The sequence below is a fragment of the Prorops nasuta genome, unplaced genomic scaffold (assembly GCF_024137725.1).
Source record: "Prorops nasuta isolate Cenicafe-Biocafe unplaced genomic scaffold, Cenicafe_Pnas_1.2 PNAS00019, whole genome shotgun sequence".
In the NCBI taxonomy this organism is placed as follows: Eukaryota; Metazoa; Arthropoda; class Insecta; order Hymenoptera; family Bethylidae; genus Prorops; species Prorops nasuta.
The window spans coordinates 3,523,412-3,542,854 of record NW_027116816.1 but is presented as its reverse complement, the minus strand read 5'-3'; the positions used below and the strand labels follow the sequence as shown (position 1 = coordinate 3,542,854).

Genomic DNA, 19,443 nt, shown 5'->3' with positions numbered 1-19,443 from the left:
ATGAAAATTTCAATATGGCTTGTGTGCACGGTGTGTATAGAATGGGGCGTGTGTGTGTGCAGTACGCGTGTACGAGGGAGAAAAAGAAAGAGAGAGGCGAGGAAAAGCAAGCAAAACGGTCGATGCGGCTAGACGCCTGGCGCTGACGATGCGTCCTCTCCTATCCAAGGTCATCCAAGGTCAAGCCACTTTGGAATTTCTCCTTAGAACGAAGAAGAGTACCCCTTTGCTTTATATAGCAGACTCGAGACCATCTCTCATTGATCCCTTGAAACTTCTTACGTCATGCACTCTCTTCTCGCGCGTCTCTTGTTGTTTGTTGCCCTCTCCCATCCATCCAGCCTATGCTAATCAATCCCGATGCATTTGGAAAGTGAAAAGACCGCTTCGTGAATACAAATAAGACGAGAGACACCCGTTAAAATTCCTTTATCTCGCCGATGCAAAATTCCTCTTGTTCTCTTTGGCATCGACAAATTTCAGCGACGATCGTCCCATTCAATTTTTGCCTCGAACAAACACTTGTTTTCCTCGCGAGCTTCGATGCATCCCGTGTAAAAACCTGAGGAAATTTCCTTTATTAAAACTGCATGCTGATAATTTCACGTTTTATGGACACTGTTCTGCATTATTGCAGATCAACGCAAATTTTCGAATTTTATCTTTATTTAACTCGAGAAAAATTTTTCATTGGACGATTGTTCGTTGCTGCGTTCTTCGGCTTTCGCGCGTTAAATTACTTTTGCTGTGCGCCAGCGGTTGGAAGTTAAATTCTAAAATGGCGAATCAGGGTGGTTTCATCGAGGAGTATAAACGATCGGGAAGAATCAAGTTATATATATAACTGTGTAGATTGGAAACCGAGACGTCTATACGAATTTTCAGTGTATTACTCGAAGGTTTTCCATGTTGTGTTTCACAGGTGAATATCATACAAATAATAAGAGAACGATACTCAAAGTACCTGGGTCTGGGTCAATCGATAAAGCAATTCTCAATAAAAGCTCCGGTGGATAGTCGACCCGACACCTTTTTCCTTTCCCCAGACCCTTTAACACCCTTTCGTTTTCCAATAGCAGGAAATTACCAACCGGCGAGGACGGCTTCTTCCGCTATACCACCGAACCTCCTCCTTCCATGTTTCACCGGCCAAAACGACCACCGCGATTACCCATGAATGGAATAAAAAATACAGCTCAATAATAAAAGAAAATAGACACTCGTTCCTTATCTCCGCTATCGGATCGAAGTTTGAAAAGCAGGAAAGGTATACTTTTTCACCGGCAAACGAATCTACGTCTTTCATAATTGAATTGCGCAACGCACGAGAGCCGATGGATCATAAATTGTATCGGGGTATCCGTGAAATTACGTAAAGACTTTAAGGGGAGATAGAAAAGAAAAAAAAGGATATACAAACAAACGTTTTGGATTACGTGTCGGGAGAGAAGTTGCGCAGTCGCGCATTAAAATATTACATGGGCAGCGTCATTTAAATGAGCCTTTGGTACCGCGAGGGAAGAAGGGATGGAGGAGGGGGGGGGGGGAAAGTCAAGTTGGGGTGCAGGGGGGTAGAGCGGCGCCTTGTATCAACGGTTTTGGCCAGAGCCAATCGGCGATTGGACCGGATTGGAGCGGAATGGATTGTACATTGGCAATACGCGCGATTTTCTGCCTCGACTCGGACGCGAGGAATAAAAATGAGGGGGGAAAATGAGGTAGCCGGTCCGCGCTGCTGCGGCTGCCAGTCTCTCTCTCTCTCTCTCTCTCTCTCTCTCTCTCTCCGAGCGCTGAGCGTGTTGGTTTTTGTCGGAGGTGGTCGAGCGAACGAGCCAGCGCCAACCACGTAGAGGAAGTGAAAGCCGGCGGCGGTGTACGGCGGCACGGAGTCTCTCCTTGACCCACTGCAACGTTTCTACCTTCCTTTCAGGCAGTGGCAACCGCGCGAACCACCGCCGTTCCTCGGCTTCATTAAGCAATTTCTCGTTCTTCCCCTGTAAAATCCACGGGAAACTCCGCACACCGATAAACTACCGCTACCATCCTCTTTTCAGAGATGCTGGTCGAACCTTTACCGTCCGATCGATATATCATACATACGTAGGGTCTCCCGCTCATATCAAATTTACTTTAATTAATATAGGCACGTATGAAAAAGTTTCTTTATCTTCGAATGTCTTGATAAGTTTACATGACTATTTTATTTAAGACCTTTTTCGATGCAAGCAACGATGATGGAAATTTTACATGTAAACATTTCTTGTGTGCGTTGATGCGATAATGCATTTTCTTTCAAAAATATAAGAAATATTAGAATTTTATACATGGGACCTTTTCGAAATATCTTAAATTATTTCCATTTGAAAAGATCTCGTGCGTAATTTTAATAACTATAATTATTGCAACGAAACATATCCACTAGTGTCTATGTTCTGCATCGTTTCAAATGGTGAACCATAGCTAGCACACCATGCTAATTAATTTGTTAATATTAAGCCATTCGCAAAATTATAATTACTCCGCAAGATCGTTGTATAACAAGTGATTAATGTTGAATTTTTGTGTATATATTCCAGTTGACACGAGGGAGGTTCAACCGCACGATGGAAGCGGTGTGACCAGCGAGAAGGAACAATTGGTCCTGGCGAACGTGAAAGCGGAGCCAGGATCGACGAGCACGACAACCAGCCCGACGGGGACGAGGTTGCTGCACGGGATCCTCTCGCAGCATCCCCAGCAGCACTCTGGATTAGCCGCTGCAGCCGTCCAAAATGGCTACGGCCGACATTTACCAGGGCACCACCCCCAAATGCCTGGACAACCCTATACCACTGCCGCGATTGCTACCACTAGCACGCCAGGTAGTAATATCCACTCTTCTCTTCTCTTATTTTCATTTTTCTCCACCCACGCGCACTATCAAAATTTTCCATTCTCTCTGCGAGTGGAGAAATATTGCACAGGAGATAGAAAAGCAGCAACGCAACGCACTGCTAAACTTTTCTCGAGAGCTCAAGGCTTTCGTGACCATTGACGCTAATGCACCTTCTTCTTATTCGCCACGCGAGAACTCTTTATTTCTCTCATAGGCAACAATTTCACTTTTTGCCCTCCCCACTTCCTCCTACCCACTATCTATTCTGAAACTTGCCACTTTTCCTCTTTACTCACTGCGGAACCTCGCAATTCACTAGCTTCCTGGAAACTCATTATCAACATAGATCTCGCGTTACTCCGATCGATTCTTTTGTCGCAGCATTGATGGATTAAGAGTCGTAGGCTTGCAGGTTTTCTCTTGAATAAATCAATATTTCAACAGCAAAAAGTATTTCGGATAAAAGCTACATATTTCTTATTCATTTTGATCCACTGAAAATGGAAATTACTTTTTTAAAGCAGTTTAATTTACTTTTCAAAGATCCGTATATAGCAGAAAACTTACAGAAGTACACCACCTGTATAGTCCTAGTATGTAAACCCATGTTGACTATATTTACCATAAACATGCAGTGGATATCGAATGAACGCTTTATATTGAATATGACTTGAATTTTTTGCAAGAGAAATTTTCTTCTCAATACCTATAACGTGTTGATAACCATAAATAACATGAACATTTTCATTAAGAATTGGCAGGACCAAACAAAAATACCTTTTCACGTTAACTAATTATATTAATACTGTCGAAAACTATTATTCAGTTTTAAAAAAGAATCTTCAAAATAGTTGTAAAATCATATATTTTCATAAATTTAATTTAAATTAATAAAAAAACGAAACAGAGAGAGAGAGAGAGAGAGAGAGTTGAAAATCCTCGTTTAACATTACCACAAAGACATTATACAGGTACAGACTTACTTTGGTAAAATCGTCAATGGTTTAAAGGCTTTATTCAGGGATGTTTTGGTCGTAGAGAGGCTAGCAATCGATAGTTGCATAAAGCTTGGGGTGTCTCGCGATCCGCACGTCGATGTCCGGTTTGCATAACGCAAACGTGGAGCGGAGAAGGGTCAGTGGCTGGCGGCTCGTGCAGCAAACCCTTTGGGCGGCTGATTCCAGGCACTTTACTCTTTAGCCAGTCAGCCAGCTATCCAGCTCCCCCTCCCATGCAGCCTCTCTCTCTCTCTCTCTCTCTCTCTCGCTTCTCGCAGGAGAGGACCGTGGGAAGCGCGGCCAATATGCATATCCAATGACCGGATGACCTTCGCCCGTTGCATAAAGATGCCTTTAATTGACGACGCACGCGAAAACACGTTCAATGCTCTATCGCACCAACGAGAAAAGTTCACGAGGGCAAAAACGAAACCTGCAGCTCCATCAACCAACCCCACCTCGATTCTCCTGTCTAACCTCGGACCAACGCACGGACGCCAGACTTGGTCTCCCAATCGACTGCTAAACTGTATATATATATATATGTATATCTTTGTGTAGACAAACCTGCATCTTGATTCTGCTCCCAAACAATTGACCATCGAGGTGTGCCTCGACCCCAGTAGGACCTCTCCATTTTTCTAATCTCTTGACTAAAATCCATGCACCTCGGTTTACATCTCCTTTTTTTCTTTTCGACAATTTCGTCGAAGCCCAACTTGACAATAGTTGATTACTCGTAAGGTTACACTTGTAAAATAATGTTGCACGATACGTAATTATATACGAACTGAGCATTGATTCTTGCTTTCATGGTCGCTCGAATGCTCGGAGAGCTAAGAAAGAGTCCAAGGGCTGAATTACCAAGGGGAAACCCACGATCCTTTTTGTTGCATTGAACGCATTCGTACGCCGGATACACAGGAAGCGGATCACTGCCAGCTAGCCCCGCCGACAGCGGAGTCAGCGACGTCGAGTCCAGCACGTCCTCCGGTGGCAACGAAGACGCCAATCTTTTGCTGAAAGCAAGGCTCAACCCTAATTCATCCCTCCAGCAGAGTCTGCCCACCCATCATTCGCATCTCTCCTCAGGTAACCGAATAACGCCATTCGATTTTATTTCTTTCGATGGCCTACATATATATTTTATTACAATACTACGTAAATATAAATATGGCAATACGACAAGTTTTTTTAAAAGACTATTTTATATTTTTTTATTCTTATTTCGTAAGAATTTTAAAATAGTTTTCCACAACAGTTGTGGATCAATGTTACCACCAAACACAATATTTTTCTTGCAATCCAGGTTATTCTTGTAACGTAGAATAATGCAACAGTTGGAAAATAAAATTCGTAGGTGCTATTCTATTATAAAATGCCAAGGGAGCTTAAAAATATATATTACTGCTACTTTGCTCTAATTAACTGTCACTTTCCCAAACACAGTTTTTTCATTGTTTTCCATGAAACGATTACAAATGGTTGAATTAATCACAACCATATAAAATTCTTACATACAATTTCCCAAGTGCTTTAGACATTATATAGTCCATATAGAATCTTGAGATTGCCGCGTATCAGTTACAGGTGTTTCAGCGCAGAATACACGACAGATTTTTCTTAAAAATTAAACTCAATGCCAATAATTTCGTTTACCGAAACCGATTAATTGGATTATTTATCTTGGCACGATAAGGACTCTTCGTATCAAGAGTCGGAGAGTGATTTTGCAAATAAGATATTGAGCTACTTGAAATGTAAAGATAAGGAGAGTGAACTTTTGATCAGATTGTATTGTGTATGAGGAGTTTTTAATTATGTTGGTCAAGGACGAGCGTTAACAGAGGAAGAGTGAGAGAGCGAGTATACATGAGATTGTGTGTGTTGTTAATAGCACTGGGTAGATCGGCATGCCACAGTCCAGGGGTCTATCAGTCGACGGGAGGTTTCCTACCACCCTCTTATCACCACCCTCATCAGCATCATCCTTCTCAGTATCATCCGCACAGAGGGAGCTCGCCACACCAGCAGCACGGTAATCATGCCATGCCTCCAACCATGGGACCACCGCACCATCATCATCACCATCAGACCCAAAGCTTGCAACATTTGAACGCTTACCGACAGCCACCAACGCGTAAGTATTTTCCAAATATATAAACATATATGTGAATCGATTAAAAAAATATAAAACCAAACTGGAAACACGATCATATATATATAGATATATATATATATATATAGTGGCTCAACTTTGAGCATTGGAAATTAATAAAGGACAGTCTCTTCCAAAATTATATCATCAAGCACGATTCTTCGGCGAAGAATCTCCGTCCAAAACTCACAAGTTACGAATTTGGAAGAATAACAAGTTTCTCAACGCACTCTCTCTCTCTCTCTCTCTCTCATAGATTTTTAAAATCCCTCGTGGAGCTTGTGTGCTAGAGTAGGTAAATAGGATACTCGTGATTTGGACGGATAGGACGCTTTTAGACATGGGTTGTGAGTTTCGAGAGAGCCGGGCTTTTCTCTGGCCTCGTTTCGTTATCGACGTTAGCCGACGATAGCAGATGTATCTGCGCTCCAATCGCGATCGATCGATTCCAGGGATACACGATAAAGCATCGTTTCAATATCCTATTCGGATATTTTAAACTTTCTCGTGGCATGGCATATCGACACCGAAAAGTGGGCGGCTGAATTTATTTCGCTCCCAAAGATAACGATTGAATAAATGCGATTTACCGTAAAAAATAGTTGAGCCGCGAATCTCCAATATTATGATATATCGCTATTGCTTCTCTCTCCACATACACACACCTTTCAAAATTTCAGCGATTGTGCAAACAAGCTTCGAAGAAACTACTCATTCGTCAAAAAAAATCAATTAACGTCGTCTTGTATTATTTATGGATCCACGGCTCGTAACGCGCTCGAATCAACGACCAACTTCTTGTTTACAACGCTGAAGAGACGCGAGTTAAAGCGGAGAATTTTCCGGTAGAATTAACACGTGTATCGTTGCTGCATCATTGGTTGATTTTTTTCGATAATTTTCGATCGACGCGAAGCCGCTCGAGATTGGAATAAGGTGGCGCAGGTCTGACAGTTTGGTGGAAAGCAGGAAGCGTCTACTGGGTTAAAAGATTTATATATATATATATATATATATATATATATATGCGCGCGAGGAGAGTATAGACGCGGCGAAGCAGCAGCCGAGTGAAAGGATTTCGCGGCGCGACGTGCACCGCGGGGAAAACACTCGAGAGAGCTGCGATGCGTCGCTGGTTGCATCCGACTGCATCGACTAATCAAAATTTCTACACATTCGAGAAAAATGGCGGGAAGAGTGCTGTGGAAGGACAAGGAGAGACTCGCGGAGAGAAATGCCCGTTCGCCTCGCGCTTTTCGCTCTAGTTACACCTGCAAATAAAATATCGCCATGATTATAACCACCTCCTGACACGAATTAAGTTTCTCTGGAATTTCGCTACTTCGTCAAGAAACTATTGAAACTTTTCGACGAAACACCTGCCAATAAAATTTATTTAATTGCGTAACAATAATCGTTATGTAAACTAATCTTATCGCAGGAATTCAAAACGAATTCGTCGCCGAGAGAATGTAACGATTAACTTTTATCGGAGTACACGCATGTTCTTTAATGTAAACCAGGTATTTCGAGCCAAACAATTGTAATATACTATTATGTGCATGACTCTCTTATCCCGATAAGCAAACGATAGATAGTGCCTGATTTAAATGTAAACTTGGCCAACGCGACGGTCGAATTTGAAAGAGAAATGGTTTAATAATAACCGTATTATGTACATAGATTTTTAATCAATTCCCTTATCTCATTATCGTGCAATTTCTTTCGATCGTACATAGATCTCTCGCTGGATCCAAAAGCGAAAGTACGTGGATCTTCGAGTTAAACGTCGAGGTTCTGGATCGCACCGGGTGAATTTGTCCAAAGTCTCTGGACGGACGTGGGGAATCCATTTTGAAAAAAACCACAACGAGTCGTAGATCTTCGAAGGAAGATCGCTTTATCGGCAGTTTCATGAATATAATTGCGAGATTTGTATCGTTGTATCTTATTACACCGAGGCACGATAAATAAGAGAAATTTTATAATCGATAGGATTGTTTTCGAAGGAGGTAAATATCTTTTTGTATAAAACCGCGGAATAAGTATAGAAATCGTTGGATTTATCAGGTTGCACAAAAGTGGCCTCTATTTATGGTTTACGGCGGTGCACTAAATAATCGAAGCTAGAGTATGACTTTAGGAAAGCAAATGCATGGCACGAGAGCGAAGGGAAGATTTGCTCCGGTGACCCAGTTCGCGATTGCGACTGCCTCGGATAGAGCCAGCTGCTCCTCCGCCGCCGTCGCTACTTCCTGTCTTCTTGGCTGCTGCTATTACGATCGAGAGTCTCCGCCGCGTCGATCAGCGCCGCGATCCATCGTCATCCGAACCAACCACTATATGTACAGCTCTCGTATACATATAGCCTTATATTACGCTCGTAATCACTCGAATCGTTTCTAAACGCAAAAAAGCTATACTGAATGACTATCGTTAGGGAGGGAGGGAGGGGGGGGGGGGGGTCCTGATCTCAACCACGCATCCCAGATCAAACAACCAAAAGCCGCTTTTCTTCTCGTTCCGGCAAAACACTTTTATTGGCCTACTTACTTCCCTCTCGAATCGATTTTCCCGCAATACCAAAAAAAAACCCATCACACGCAACACTCTATATATATATACTATTTTCAAGTTTCACTCGGTACGATTTCTCGCTATACCCATCGTCCAATCAAACATGTGTCCAAGCGGTCTCCTCGCGAGAGTTTGGATTCATTCGTTTCTCGCCTCTCTTATTTTTTTAATAATTCTCCTGCAAATATTTGCGGAGCTGTGGCAACATATTGTCCGCAGCATAAAAGAGTCGTGGAATGCGATTGATCGGAGATTTTCGGCGAGCACCGAGATGTGCTTGGAGCAGAGAGCAAACGGCGAGTAGTGAATGAATCTCGCGAATTAACGTATTTGTGTTTGCGCGTACGTGTGGGAGAAACCAATGCGAACTCGCATCAGGTGCTGCTCCGGCCATACAAGAAACGCGATTTCGCACTTGCCCCAGTCTCCAGCAGTCCACTGGAGACTCGCGTGTAATCCAAATTAAGCTTTTTTTGCGTGTCTTTTCTCTCTTTTCACCCAATGACAGCTGGTCGCACCTGGTGGCCACTAGCTGTGATTTCGAGCCAACATCGAGAGAGGCCAACTCTTCGAATTTGCCCGGTGGAAAATAATTTCTTCGATCCTTTCGTGTAGCACGCGTGTCCCAATAATCCAACGAATGACTCCGGAGATAATAAATATTCTTTGTGTTTCTATATATACATTCTTTCCCATTTCGCCTCTCGAAATGCCCGCTTCGAGAGACTAATTAACGAATAATAAAATAATATATTAGCAAGGTTTCACGACTCGTTTTCGACACACGAAATAATTCCCGCCTTTTCATTGTTTTGCCAGAACGTAAAATATATAAGTTTTCTCGTTTCGAGGATTTTCTTAAAGTCGCGGTAGCCAGAGCCGACTGCATAAGGCAATAATGCATCGACCTACTTAGCCCGCTGCAATTTCAATTGAGAATTCCTCGACTATTCGGTACGAAACTTGCATTTTTGAGAGCTTCGCGGAGATTGTGCAACGTTGAATAAGTGTGTCAACTAATTGGACGAGAAATCAGTTTAGAGATCCTTCGCGGATAAAAGTACCTCGTCGATTCTCCTATTTCTCTTTCAATTGTCCATCACGCGCGACAGTCGTCTCTTTAATTGCCTCTGTTAATTTCGAAATTATCCTGTTTTTTTCATCCTTTGTATAGGATTCGCGATTTTTTCGGCGCGTGTGTCGAAGAATATTGGAGTCAGGAGGAGGAGGGGGGGGCGGAGGAGGTTAAAAATTGGAATGGAAAAGGAGGAAGAGAAATGAGAAGGTATAGGAGGAGGGGGGGGGGGGGTGGGAGCACCTCGAGTGCGTCAGTGGCGACACCGAAGCAAACTCAGCAGGCAGTCGCCGACAGCAGCGGGGAATACGGAGTAAAAGTGTGCCGGATTGTATAATCGAACGTGAATAAGCAAAATGTTACGCCATAGCGATTTGGTAACGTCCCTCCGCGCTGCTCTCCACACTCTCTACCTCCTACCTACCATCTTTTCGTGTTCCCATTGCGATCGCACATACATATATTATATACCTCGAGAAAATTCAACCTGTTAAGGAGCGTGCGTAAGTCAACGCTGATATTTCACGAAGAATCGTTGAGCGATCTTAATCTTTCTGTCGAAATACTCGGCCGACTCATCGCTACTTCTATATAGGTACTATATACATATGTGTATATCGTGTATATATACCAAGCTGACCTATTAAATTTCACTTCCCCGTTCGACTCGCCTCCCCCTCCACCGTGAAAATTTGCAAAAAACCCAGCGGACCTCCGAGAAAACATTGCAAACAATTTCACCGTTGCCCGGAATTTTTCTAACGAACCATATATTAATCACGAACGTTTATAGTATACGCCACTGTGTTATAGCGGGCAATTGCGTTAAAACGGCGCACCACTGCGGGTCGCGATAATTCCCGTTCAATGTACGCTATTAACGAAATTGAAATTAAAGGAGAATTGTTTTCAAGCGCGATATTAATGAAAATCTATATATATATATATAGTTCGATGCGCAATTATATTTCGAGTGTACATATAAGAATTGGAATTTGAGGGCGAATGTATATAGTTCGTTATAGGGCAGCGAGTAAAAATAGAGCGGTATCAGCGCGAAAACAAGGAGTGAGAACAGAAAGGAAGATCCTTGGAAGGCGTCGCTCGAGCTGCACTGCTAGCTTAGAATGGATTGGCACCTAAAGTGGCACAGATTTTTGCACTTAAGGTCACGATGGCCCTAACTCATAAGCGTTACAAGGCTTAACGATATAAAAAACGACAGTTCGATTGGAAGAACGCTCGGCAGAACGTTCAATGGTCGATCTATTTCAGGCCACTAGCGCAATTATCGTCATACGTGCATAGGAGGCGACCGAAAGGATGTCGGTGGAAAAGAAAAAAGAGAAAAAAAATATTCACTTTGAATAAAGAGCGTTGGAGATTTTTAATTGGAACCGAATCGGGCGTTCCGTATAAAATTCCGGATAATCGGTGGAAAAAAGCGAAGTGATTTTTCTCCGGCGTTGCGCGATTCTTCCCAGAAAACATTTTTAGCTTGGCTGGTTCGCTCGAGGCGCGGCCGAAAAATTCGCAGCGTAGGTTGACGCGCGCACGGGCCGAGCCTCTCTCGCCATCGGAAATGGAGGATGATGTCCTGCTTGCCCTAGATCAAGTACTCTCCCGGGTATTTTTAAAAGATCGCCAGACGCAAGGTGCACCGACGCAATCCGTTAGCAGAAACCCGCTAAAAACACCAAGAGAGGGCCAATCTCGAGTGGTTTCCTTCGCGTGAAATCGCACAGAAAAAAAATAGAACGCAGCGCCTCGGCTTGGCGATGAATAACAGACGCCCCCCCCCCCTCCTCCCACCACTCCTACACCACTTCCTCCTCCTCTTATAAAATCAGCAGAAGAAACCGAGAGAAAAAAATACGATATTCCCAGTTGAAAATGTCCCTCGAACCGATACACCGACACCTAATGTCGTTAAATGTCAAGCGTTACGTGTGCGAAAACTCGTTGCTATAATGTTTAAAATTCATTTCTCTTATTTCTCTTTTATTTCTTTAACCCTCCGCTTTATGTATACGACCGTTTTTATATATGTGTATTTGCGTGTATTTCTCTCTCTCTCTCTCTCTCTCTCTCTACGTGATAACTTTCTATCTCGAATCTATTTTCAATATTCTCGATGATTCGAAGAGGTCGGACAATTTGCTGATATTTGCTTCGACTTCCGTAAAACGATGGATCTCCGGCTGCAGTAATCTATTCGCATTGGCGTAGGCTCTTAATATAAATCAATTTACTTGTTCAGCTGTCGGTTATCAGTTCCGCGCATAGTTGCAAAATATTTTTCCCTCGAACGTTTTACAATACGCGTGGAAGCTTTGCGATGGAAATCTCGCTCTCGGCGGAAATAAGCGATAACCGATAATGAAACGGAATGGGACAGATGTTTCGATCGATCGATCGCTTTTCTAAGATTCATTATCACGCGCCAGTGGATCTCAATCTTATCGGATGTGATTTTCAAGGAAAAACTTGTGTATATACTTTTTCTCTGCTGCACTGTTATAGGAATATATTTCAAGGAGGGGTGGGGGAGGGGGGGGGGGGAGTAGAGGAATAAAAATAGAAATACCACACACTGTTATATATATATATATAGAAAAGTTTGGGACCCAACATAGGCGTATAGGTCTGGGTCTAGGTCTAGGTCGAGACTAGGCGGGGCGAATTATTGCACGCTTTCGCTTTCGCTCGCCGATAAATCACACCTCTTTCCTAATAAATGTCACGTCATATTTTGCCAAGCACGCTTACTCGGTACTGTTATATCGCTGTCCATAATTATACTTAACTCATCGATATCGGCAGCTACCAATTATATTCCGCGATTTCGCTGCGTTTCGCATGTACACACACATATATATATATATATATATACGCATTTGTCGACGGATAAGCTATTATTGCTTTCACGTTGGAGTTATATACCGTTTTCTTCTCTCTCTCTCTCTCGTTAGAAATAATAGGTTTTTACAGCGCTGGTATATATAGAGTCGGGAATTATAGACAATATCGAAGAACAAGAGAGTGACAATAGAGTTTTGCGGTTGCTGGTACAAATAAGCGGCGAAAGTCGTGACTGCAGGATGTAGTGCAGAGTAAGGTGTAGGTCTAGGTCAGCAACGTGAGCTAGCTGGAGGAAGGGCGACACACACACACACACACACACGATGCTTTTTACTTCCTGTCTGTCTGCACCCGCCTTTTCACTCTGGGAAACGCCTATACACATCCATTGTCCGTCTCTCAACTCCATCTTTAATTTCGCCCAGCCATCCCCCCTCCACCCCTTTCCACATCCTTGACATTTCTATTTTCGTTTTCGAGCGAGAAACCTACCCTGTTCGCCTCGTATACGAATATACTTCCCCCGTAAATCATCGTAAAAATATGAGAGAGATAGATTTTATTCTCCGATTACTCGTTCAGAAATAATCGGAGACCGAGGGTTGTCCAGATTCGACCGAGACTTAATTTGGTAAAAATGCACGGGATCGCAAAAAAAAAAAGAAAAAGAAAACTAGAGGAGTCTTGTATATCCGTCTCCGTCCCACGCGCTTCTCTATTCACTCTCTCCGTCATTTCTCCCAGTAGGAGTTGAATTACGAGAGGAGATACGAGTCGAAAAGGTGCATTCACACCGGCGCGCGGCGCGTGACAACTCGACGAGCACGCTCGACGATTAATCGCGCCTCGAGACTCCGGAAGTAAAGCACCCGGTGTCAGATTTTCTCAGAGACGCGCGCGACTAATCGTCCACGCAAACGCTTGTGTGTGTGTATAGGCGTACACACCGGTATAATGTAGATCGGAGTAGGAGAAACAGGAAATAAGGAGGAGTCGACAAAGCGCGCTTAATCCCTCGTAAAGAAACCGGCCATTCGTCATTTATCGCAAGCATTACGCATACGAAAATATTTTTACCACAAACACAATCAGACGCTCGTTATAAATCTCGATCCATACGCTCGTTGCAGCGATTACCGCGAAATAAATCTTGGATGGATCGTTCCTTAAGCTCCGTTGGAATTCTCCATTTTTTGTCCGCCCTCCGCAAGAATTTCGCAAGTAAGCGCGATGCGTTATTGCTCCTCCAAATGGATCTCAGAAGAGCGAATCGCTAATCTGGACACTGGTTTGTCCTTGAAACGGCGGAATAGCGAAGCTCGCTGAAACTCGCCACCCCTCGACCACGAGTCGACCTTTCACCGATAGGATGCAATTTTCATAGCTCTCGCATCGCACTCTCTGCCCAAGCACCGTCGAAATTTATTCCCATGCGCAACTTTCTGAAATATGCATGAATCTTCCTCGAGGAAAAGATGATAGATCTTCTTCGTCTTCTTCTTCTCCTTTATGTATGTATATATATATATATATATAGATGGTCCCAGAAGTTTCTCTCGCGTACACTCTTTTATTTCACCCAAGAATGACGGAACGTATCAATGATTTACTTTATTCTTAAACCGCTATTGACATTAGATAGCATTTTGCATGATTATTCGCTTTTTTACGAATTAATCCAGTGCACGGATGACACACGTATACAGCCAAACGTGTTTACAAGCACGATAGAAGCCTCGTGACCCAGAAAGGTCGCCACCGCGTTATAATTGGGAGAGTATTTCCATTTTTTAGTTTAAATTCTCTCCTTTTCCCTTCTTCGTTCGTTCGCTCGAACAACGGTCGCTTTCCATGTCCACGTTGGATCGTACGTTTTTTATCCGTCTACTTCAAACGGATCAGCACGTTTTTACTCTCGTGTGTATATATATATATATATATTCTTTTTTCTTCTCAGAAATCGTTGCTCCGTTTGAAACGACCAGCTGATCGATCATTCGAGTTAATTTCAGCGAGAAAGCAAAGTGGGTTCGAGAGTCGATTATATCGATTTGCGCAAAAGTGTTTACGCGCTTTTTAATTCGATTGTTCGTTCGCTTCGGGTGTTTGATCGCGAGAGTTTTTGGGTCACCGAGTGGCGAGTAGGTGAGAAAGAGTAGGGGAGGGAAAAGGAGACGAGGCGGGGAAGGAGGAAGAAGAAATAAATCCAAAGAAAGAAAGAAGGGAGCGAATGAGGAGGAAAAGGGAAAAAGGAGGGGGGGGGGAGAGAAGAAGTAGGAGGAGGAGGTGAGTTAACAGATAAGTTGAATAGGCTGGCAGGCAGACTGGCGAAGCGCGTCCTTCCTGGGTCTCTGCCCCTACCGACGACGTACACATGCATATATATATATATATATATTTATGTGAGTGCGTGTGTGTGTGTGTCATAGTATCGTATATTTGCAGTGTACATATTATCGGAGCGCGCGCCACTGTGTGCGCTCGTTTCTCTCTCTCTCTCTCTCTCTCTCTCACTCGCATCGCTTACATGCACACTCCCAGTCTGTTTATCCGAGGACGCCCGTCTTCCAATGTGTGCGTCACAGCGAGTTGGTGTGAGTTTAGCCGCCACCGTCGCCATCAAAAATGCATAGCGCTGTTGCACCAGTGACTCTCATCCCATTTCCCAAACCCATTTCTTAATCCAAACTAAATCTCTTAGGGGGTAAAAAAAAAAAGAAAAAGAAAAGAAAGAAACGTCGTTCTTTTACCTCAGAAGCGTGTCCTCAGCAGGTCATTACAAAAGCTGCTGATATACAGCGTTGAGAAATCTCCCTTGATTTTCTTCATTTTTATCCCGAATACTTTGCATTCCGTACATCGTGTTATTCCGTTTCGTTGCAAAATTCGTCGGAATTTATCGGAGCGGCGGATAAGATTACGAGAAGAAGAAATCAATTTATCGTCCGAGTTATTTGAGAAGTGCACGTGATTCTTGAAGAATGTTCGTGCGTTACTTTCCTTTTTTCCGACGTTTTTTATGCACTTGGCAGAGATTTAGCGAGCTAAGGCGAGGAGGAGGTGGACGGGAGGAGGAAGAGGAGGGAGAAGGGGGGGGGGAGAAGACGAAGAAGGAGGAGGAGGAGGAGAGAACTAGAGGGGCTAGCATATAAGTGGACAGAGTTCGTAAGCAGCGAATAAACGCTCGACTCTCTTCAAGGACTTCCCCTTGCAGGCTATCGGACCACGTCTGATTATGCTATATATACTATGTATATATAGTACATGTGTGCTTTTACCCTTTTCCTCCGCGAATGTCTCAGACAATCGTCTCTCTTCCGACAACGCTCTATCAATTATTATCAAAATCGCGTCTCCTGCTACATATGCGTGTATATATATATATATATATCATTCACTATCCGATTGAAAAATCTTCCCTCTTAATGTCGCATCAACTATAAATATACCGTTCTTCCAACGAGATCTCGCTGTTACCCCCACTCCTCCTAACCAAGGCATTATATAACAATACGCGAATCAACGATATTGTACGTTTATTTAAGTTTTTATGCAACGTTTTGCCTTGGACTTTGGCGATAATGAGCGCAAACAAAAATTTTGCAAGAGGAAGCAATTTCATTTGCATTAACACCTACGAGAGTCTCGTCTCAGTCTGGCCAACTTCCGCGTCTAGATATCAACGATAAAGACGATAATCCTCCAACGCATCGTTTCGTCCTTTCGGCGATCCAGTATTTTTGTTTTTATTATTATTATTATTATTATTATTGAAAAAGAAAGGAGCAAACCGTCTCAGTGCATATATATATCGTTTTGCTCACTCGCCTCGTTATCAAAGGTTCGCGTGTCGATAACCGAATGCGAACCCACAATCGCAGTCCTAACCGTTCATTAATGCGTCAAACCGCTATCACCTCCGTTATTCTGTTTTTCAGCCGCCCGAGCCAGCTGCTTTCTCACTTTCCTTTTATTCTTCGATCTCACTTATGTATATACCGGACCAATCATCAGAGACACGCGTCGCAACCCGAAAACAAATTTTCGGCCCCATTTCGCGAACATTTCTCCAGCGTGATTTTCTTCACATTCGTATATATATATATATAAGCTTCGGACACGTGCGCTTTTACACGTGTAAGCGCAGCAAGAGTGGAGAGTATCGAGTTGCATTTACGCGTATGTAGAAGGTGAAGAAGATGATGAAGAAGAACATATGGAATTTTCGCAGTGGCGACATTGAGGAAAAAGATGAGGGAGAGAGGGAGGATGTAGCGAGAGGAGGCAAGATGAGGCGGAAGTTGCAGCGTGGTGGGGAGGGGGGGGAGGTAGGGTTGCAAGGGCGGCAGTGGTGGGAGAGGGCAGAGCTAGTAGAGTGGCGTGCGAGTATAATGCCGAAGGCACGTATTGGCAGTTTAGCGAGGTATAGACGGTGACCTTGTCGCCGGCAATTCACCCCGTCTGTTCCCCCTCCCCCCTCCTTCTTTCCTTCCCTCCTTCTTAACCGGCTGATCCCCTCTTACTCCGCTCCACGCTCTCCCAGCCTCTGCACATTCCCTCCTCTCTCTCTCTCTCTCTCTACTCTCTATATATGTGTGTAAATGTGCACGCCAGTCGTGTGATTTGTCCGTCTTTCTCGACGTCTTCCTCTCAAATCTTTCCTTCTCTATCTTGGATTCTCTCATTTTCTCGTTTCTCCTTCTTCCTCTCCATCATCTCTCTCTCTCTCTCTCTCTCTGCTGCCGAAGTTTGAATCCTTCTTCAAAACCTAAGGATACCCCCCCCCCCCTCCTCTATATATCTTTCTCCTTCACGGATGCATCGAAACACAAAGATCTCCTCTTACAACGTAACCGCATGTAAACCGATAGACTATTCTTCCTTCATTCTTCTTCCTCGTCTTCTTCTTCATCATCCCATCCTCCCTCTTTACTTCTCCCACAACTATAACCAAACATTCCTCCAGCTTTCTTTTCCCTCAACATTTCCTCTCGATAACTGTAATTTTCAAATACCGCTGATTATACCTGAAACATTGGCTCTCTTCCTTCAACTAATTTATACTCGACCCTATCCTTTTTTCCAAATCAAAACAACTCGTTTAATGACTCTAGGTGGCTTAGAAGTAACAAGCGGTTAATAAAATCACGACGCGACCGGATTTATCCTGAGATTGCGATCCGTTTCTGGTCTCTCATCGGTACACCAATGAACATTCGAAGATCGCTTATACATATATATAGTGTACACTATCCGTGAAAAAAAAAATACAAATGCAGAGTCGAAAATCTCCAATACTTTTTCCGTTCTCATCCCTCAAATTTCCAATATATATTTTCGTAGAAATTTCGAGTCGAATGGTTCTTAAAACGAATGGACGAAAAGAGTATAGGAAAGTCGAATCGAGTGATTATTTATTGGATATATTTTTGACAATAAGTATGTCGCTCGGTATATCGGTTAGTAAATCGTCGAGTGAATAGCATTCGTGGGAGCCACCGGTCGAGGAGGAGGAGGAAGCTGCAAAAACAGGAACTGCGTGTTTCGTGCAGTTAATTATTGCCCTCTCTCGGATTCTCCAATGCAGTATAAAGAGAGTGTAATCGAAGCGATACCTCCGGCTTTCAGCGCTGTAATCGTTGCCTCGATCGATATCGCGCGCATTCCTCGCGATCACGAATTCGAAACTCTTCAGCGCGATATCACTGGTCTGGCCACGCGTGCGCGCCAAAAGGGGCAAAATTCAAGGTTTCAAAAAATTGACCATTTTTTTTTTGCGATTCGTTTCTAAAGACGATGTATATCTCTTTAAGCTCGCTATACTCGTATACATACTATATATAATACATTATATATACATATATATATATATATATATATGTCGACGGTGAAAAGTGAGTTGGAGCGGAAGAGGGAGGAGAGTTTAAAGACGACGTATTCGCATAATGGCGGAGCTGCAATTACGCGTGCCGCTCTCGTAGTCACGCATATACGCTGCTCTAAATATAACGCAGCGCGAGTCGTGCGTGTGTTTGTACGTGTGCGAGGGTATGTACGTGAGACGAAGACACATAAATAAGTAAGGAGAGGGTATAGAGGGGGAAGGGGGAGGGGGGAGGCCAGTGCATCGTATCGCATCGAGCGAGAGAGTATGGAACGCAGCACGTACGCGCGAGGGACGCGTGCGACACAAGAGGAGGGCTCAGTCTAGACCTAGACCCACTGAGCTAGCCTAGACCCGCTATATATACGAGCTAGGGGGGAGACCTGCTGTCTCTAGTACTACTATCGGAGAAAGTAAATGCACTCGAGGAACGTGCCACGCCGCATTCGCACATACATTCTATTCTCTCTCTCTCTCTCTCTCTTATACCATCGACCACGAGGAATCTCTTTTACTCACTTCCGCTACCTCTCTCTCTTTCTCTCTCTCTCTCTCTCTATATATATATATATATATATATATATATATTTATTTATATACACTATTAAACCTCTCTACATAAAGGAAACTATGCTTATTATCGTGAAATTATTAATATCCAACGAATCTCTCTTCCTCTGTCTCTCTCTCTCTCTCGCTCGCTCGTGTGTATGTGTGTGTGTTTTTGGGTCAGTGGCGCCAAAGGATGCAGCAATAACAAAATCGAGAAACGCTGCTGCTGTTGCTGGTGCATGCTTTCGCGAGATAAAGATAATGGCATCTGTCCTAAAATTAACTGGCCGACTCGACTGCCTCGAGCTATTTATGCGCCAATCCAGAGAGACTATACCGGGCCAGTTAATTGTTTCGCGAATGCTCGAATTTGGCACGTTGCAAAAATAACTCATTCGCCATGCGAGGTGCGATCGATCGACGCTCTCTACGTCAATGATGAACGAATTCTTCTGGCTTCTT

General features: G+C 43.5%; 1 protein-coding gene across 6 annotated transcripts in view; it reads left to right on the top strand.

The window, feature by feature from the left end:
* Positions 1–19,443, top strand: part of LOC136780607 (ecdysone-induced protein 74EF-like) — a 143,584-nt gene that overhangs the window by 111,484 nt on the left and 12,657 nt on the right. For 4 of the 6 annotated variants that reach the window (XM_066739090.1, XM_066739089.1, XM_066739087.1 and 1 more), the window contains 3 exons: positions 2,577–2,864; positions 4,798–4,965; positions 5,771–6,013. In XM_066739090.1, coding sequence (XP_066595187.1) covers positions 2,577–2,864; positions 4,798–4,965; positions 5,771–6,013 — 699 coding nt within the window. The remainder of the gene's footprint in view (positions 1–2,576; positions 2,865–4,797; positions 4,966–5,770; positions 6,014–19,443) is intronic. The other 2 variants (XM_066739088.1, XM_066739092.1) reach the window with 1 other exon arrangement.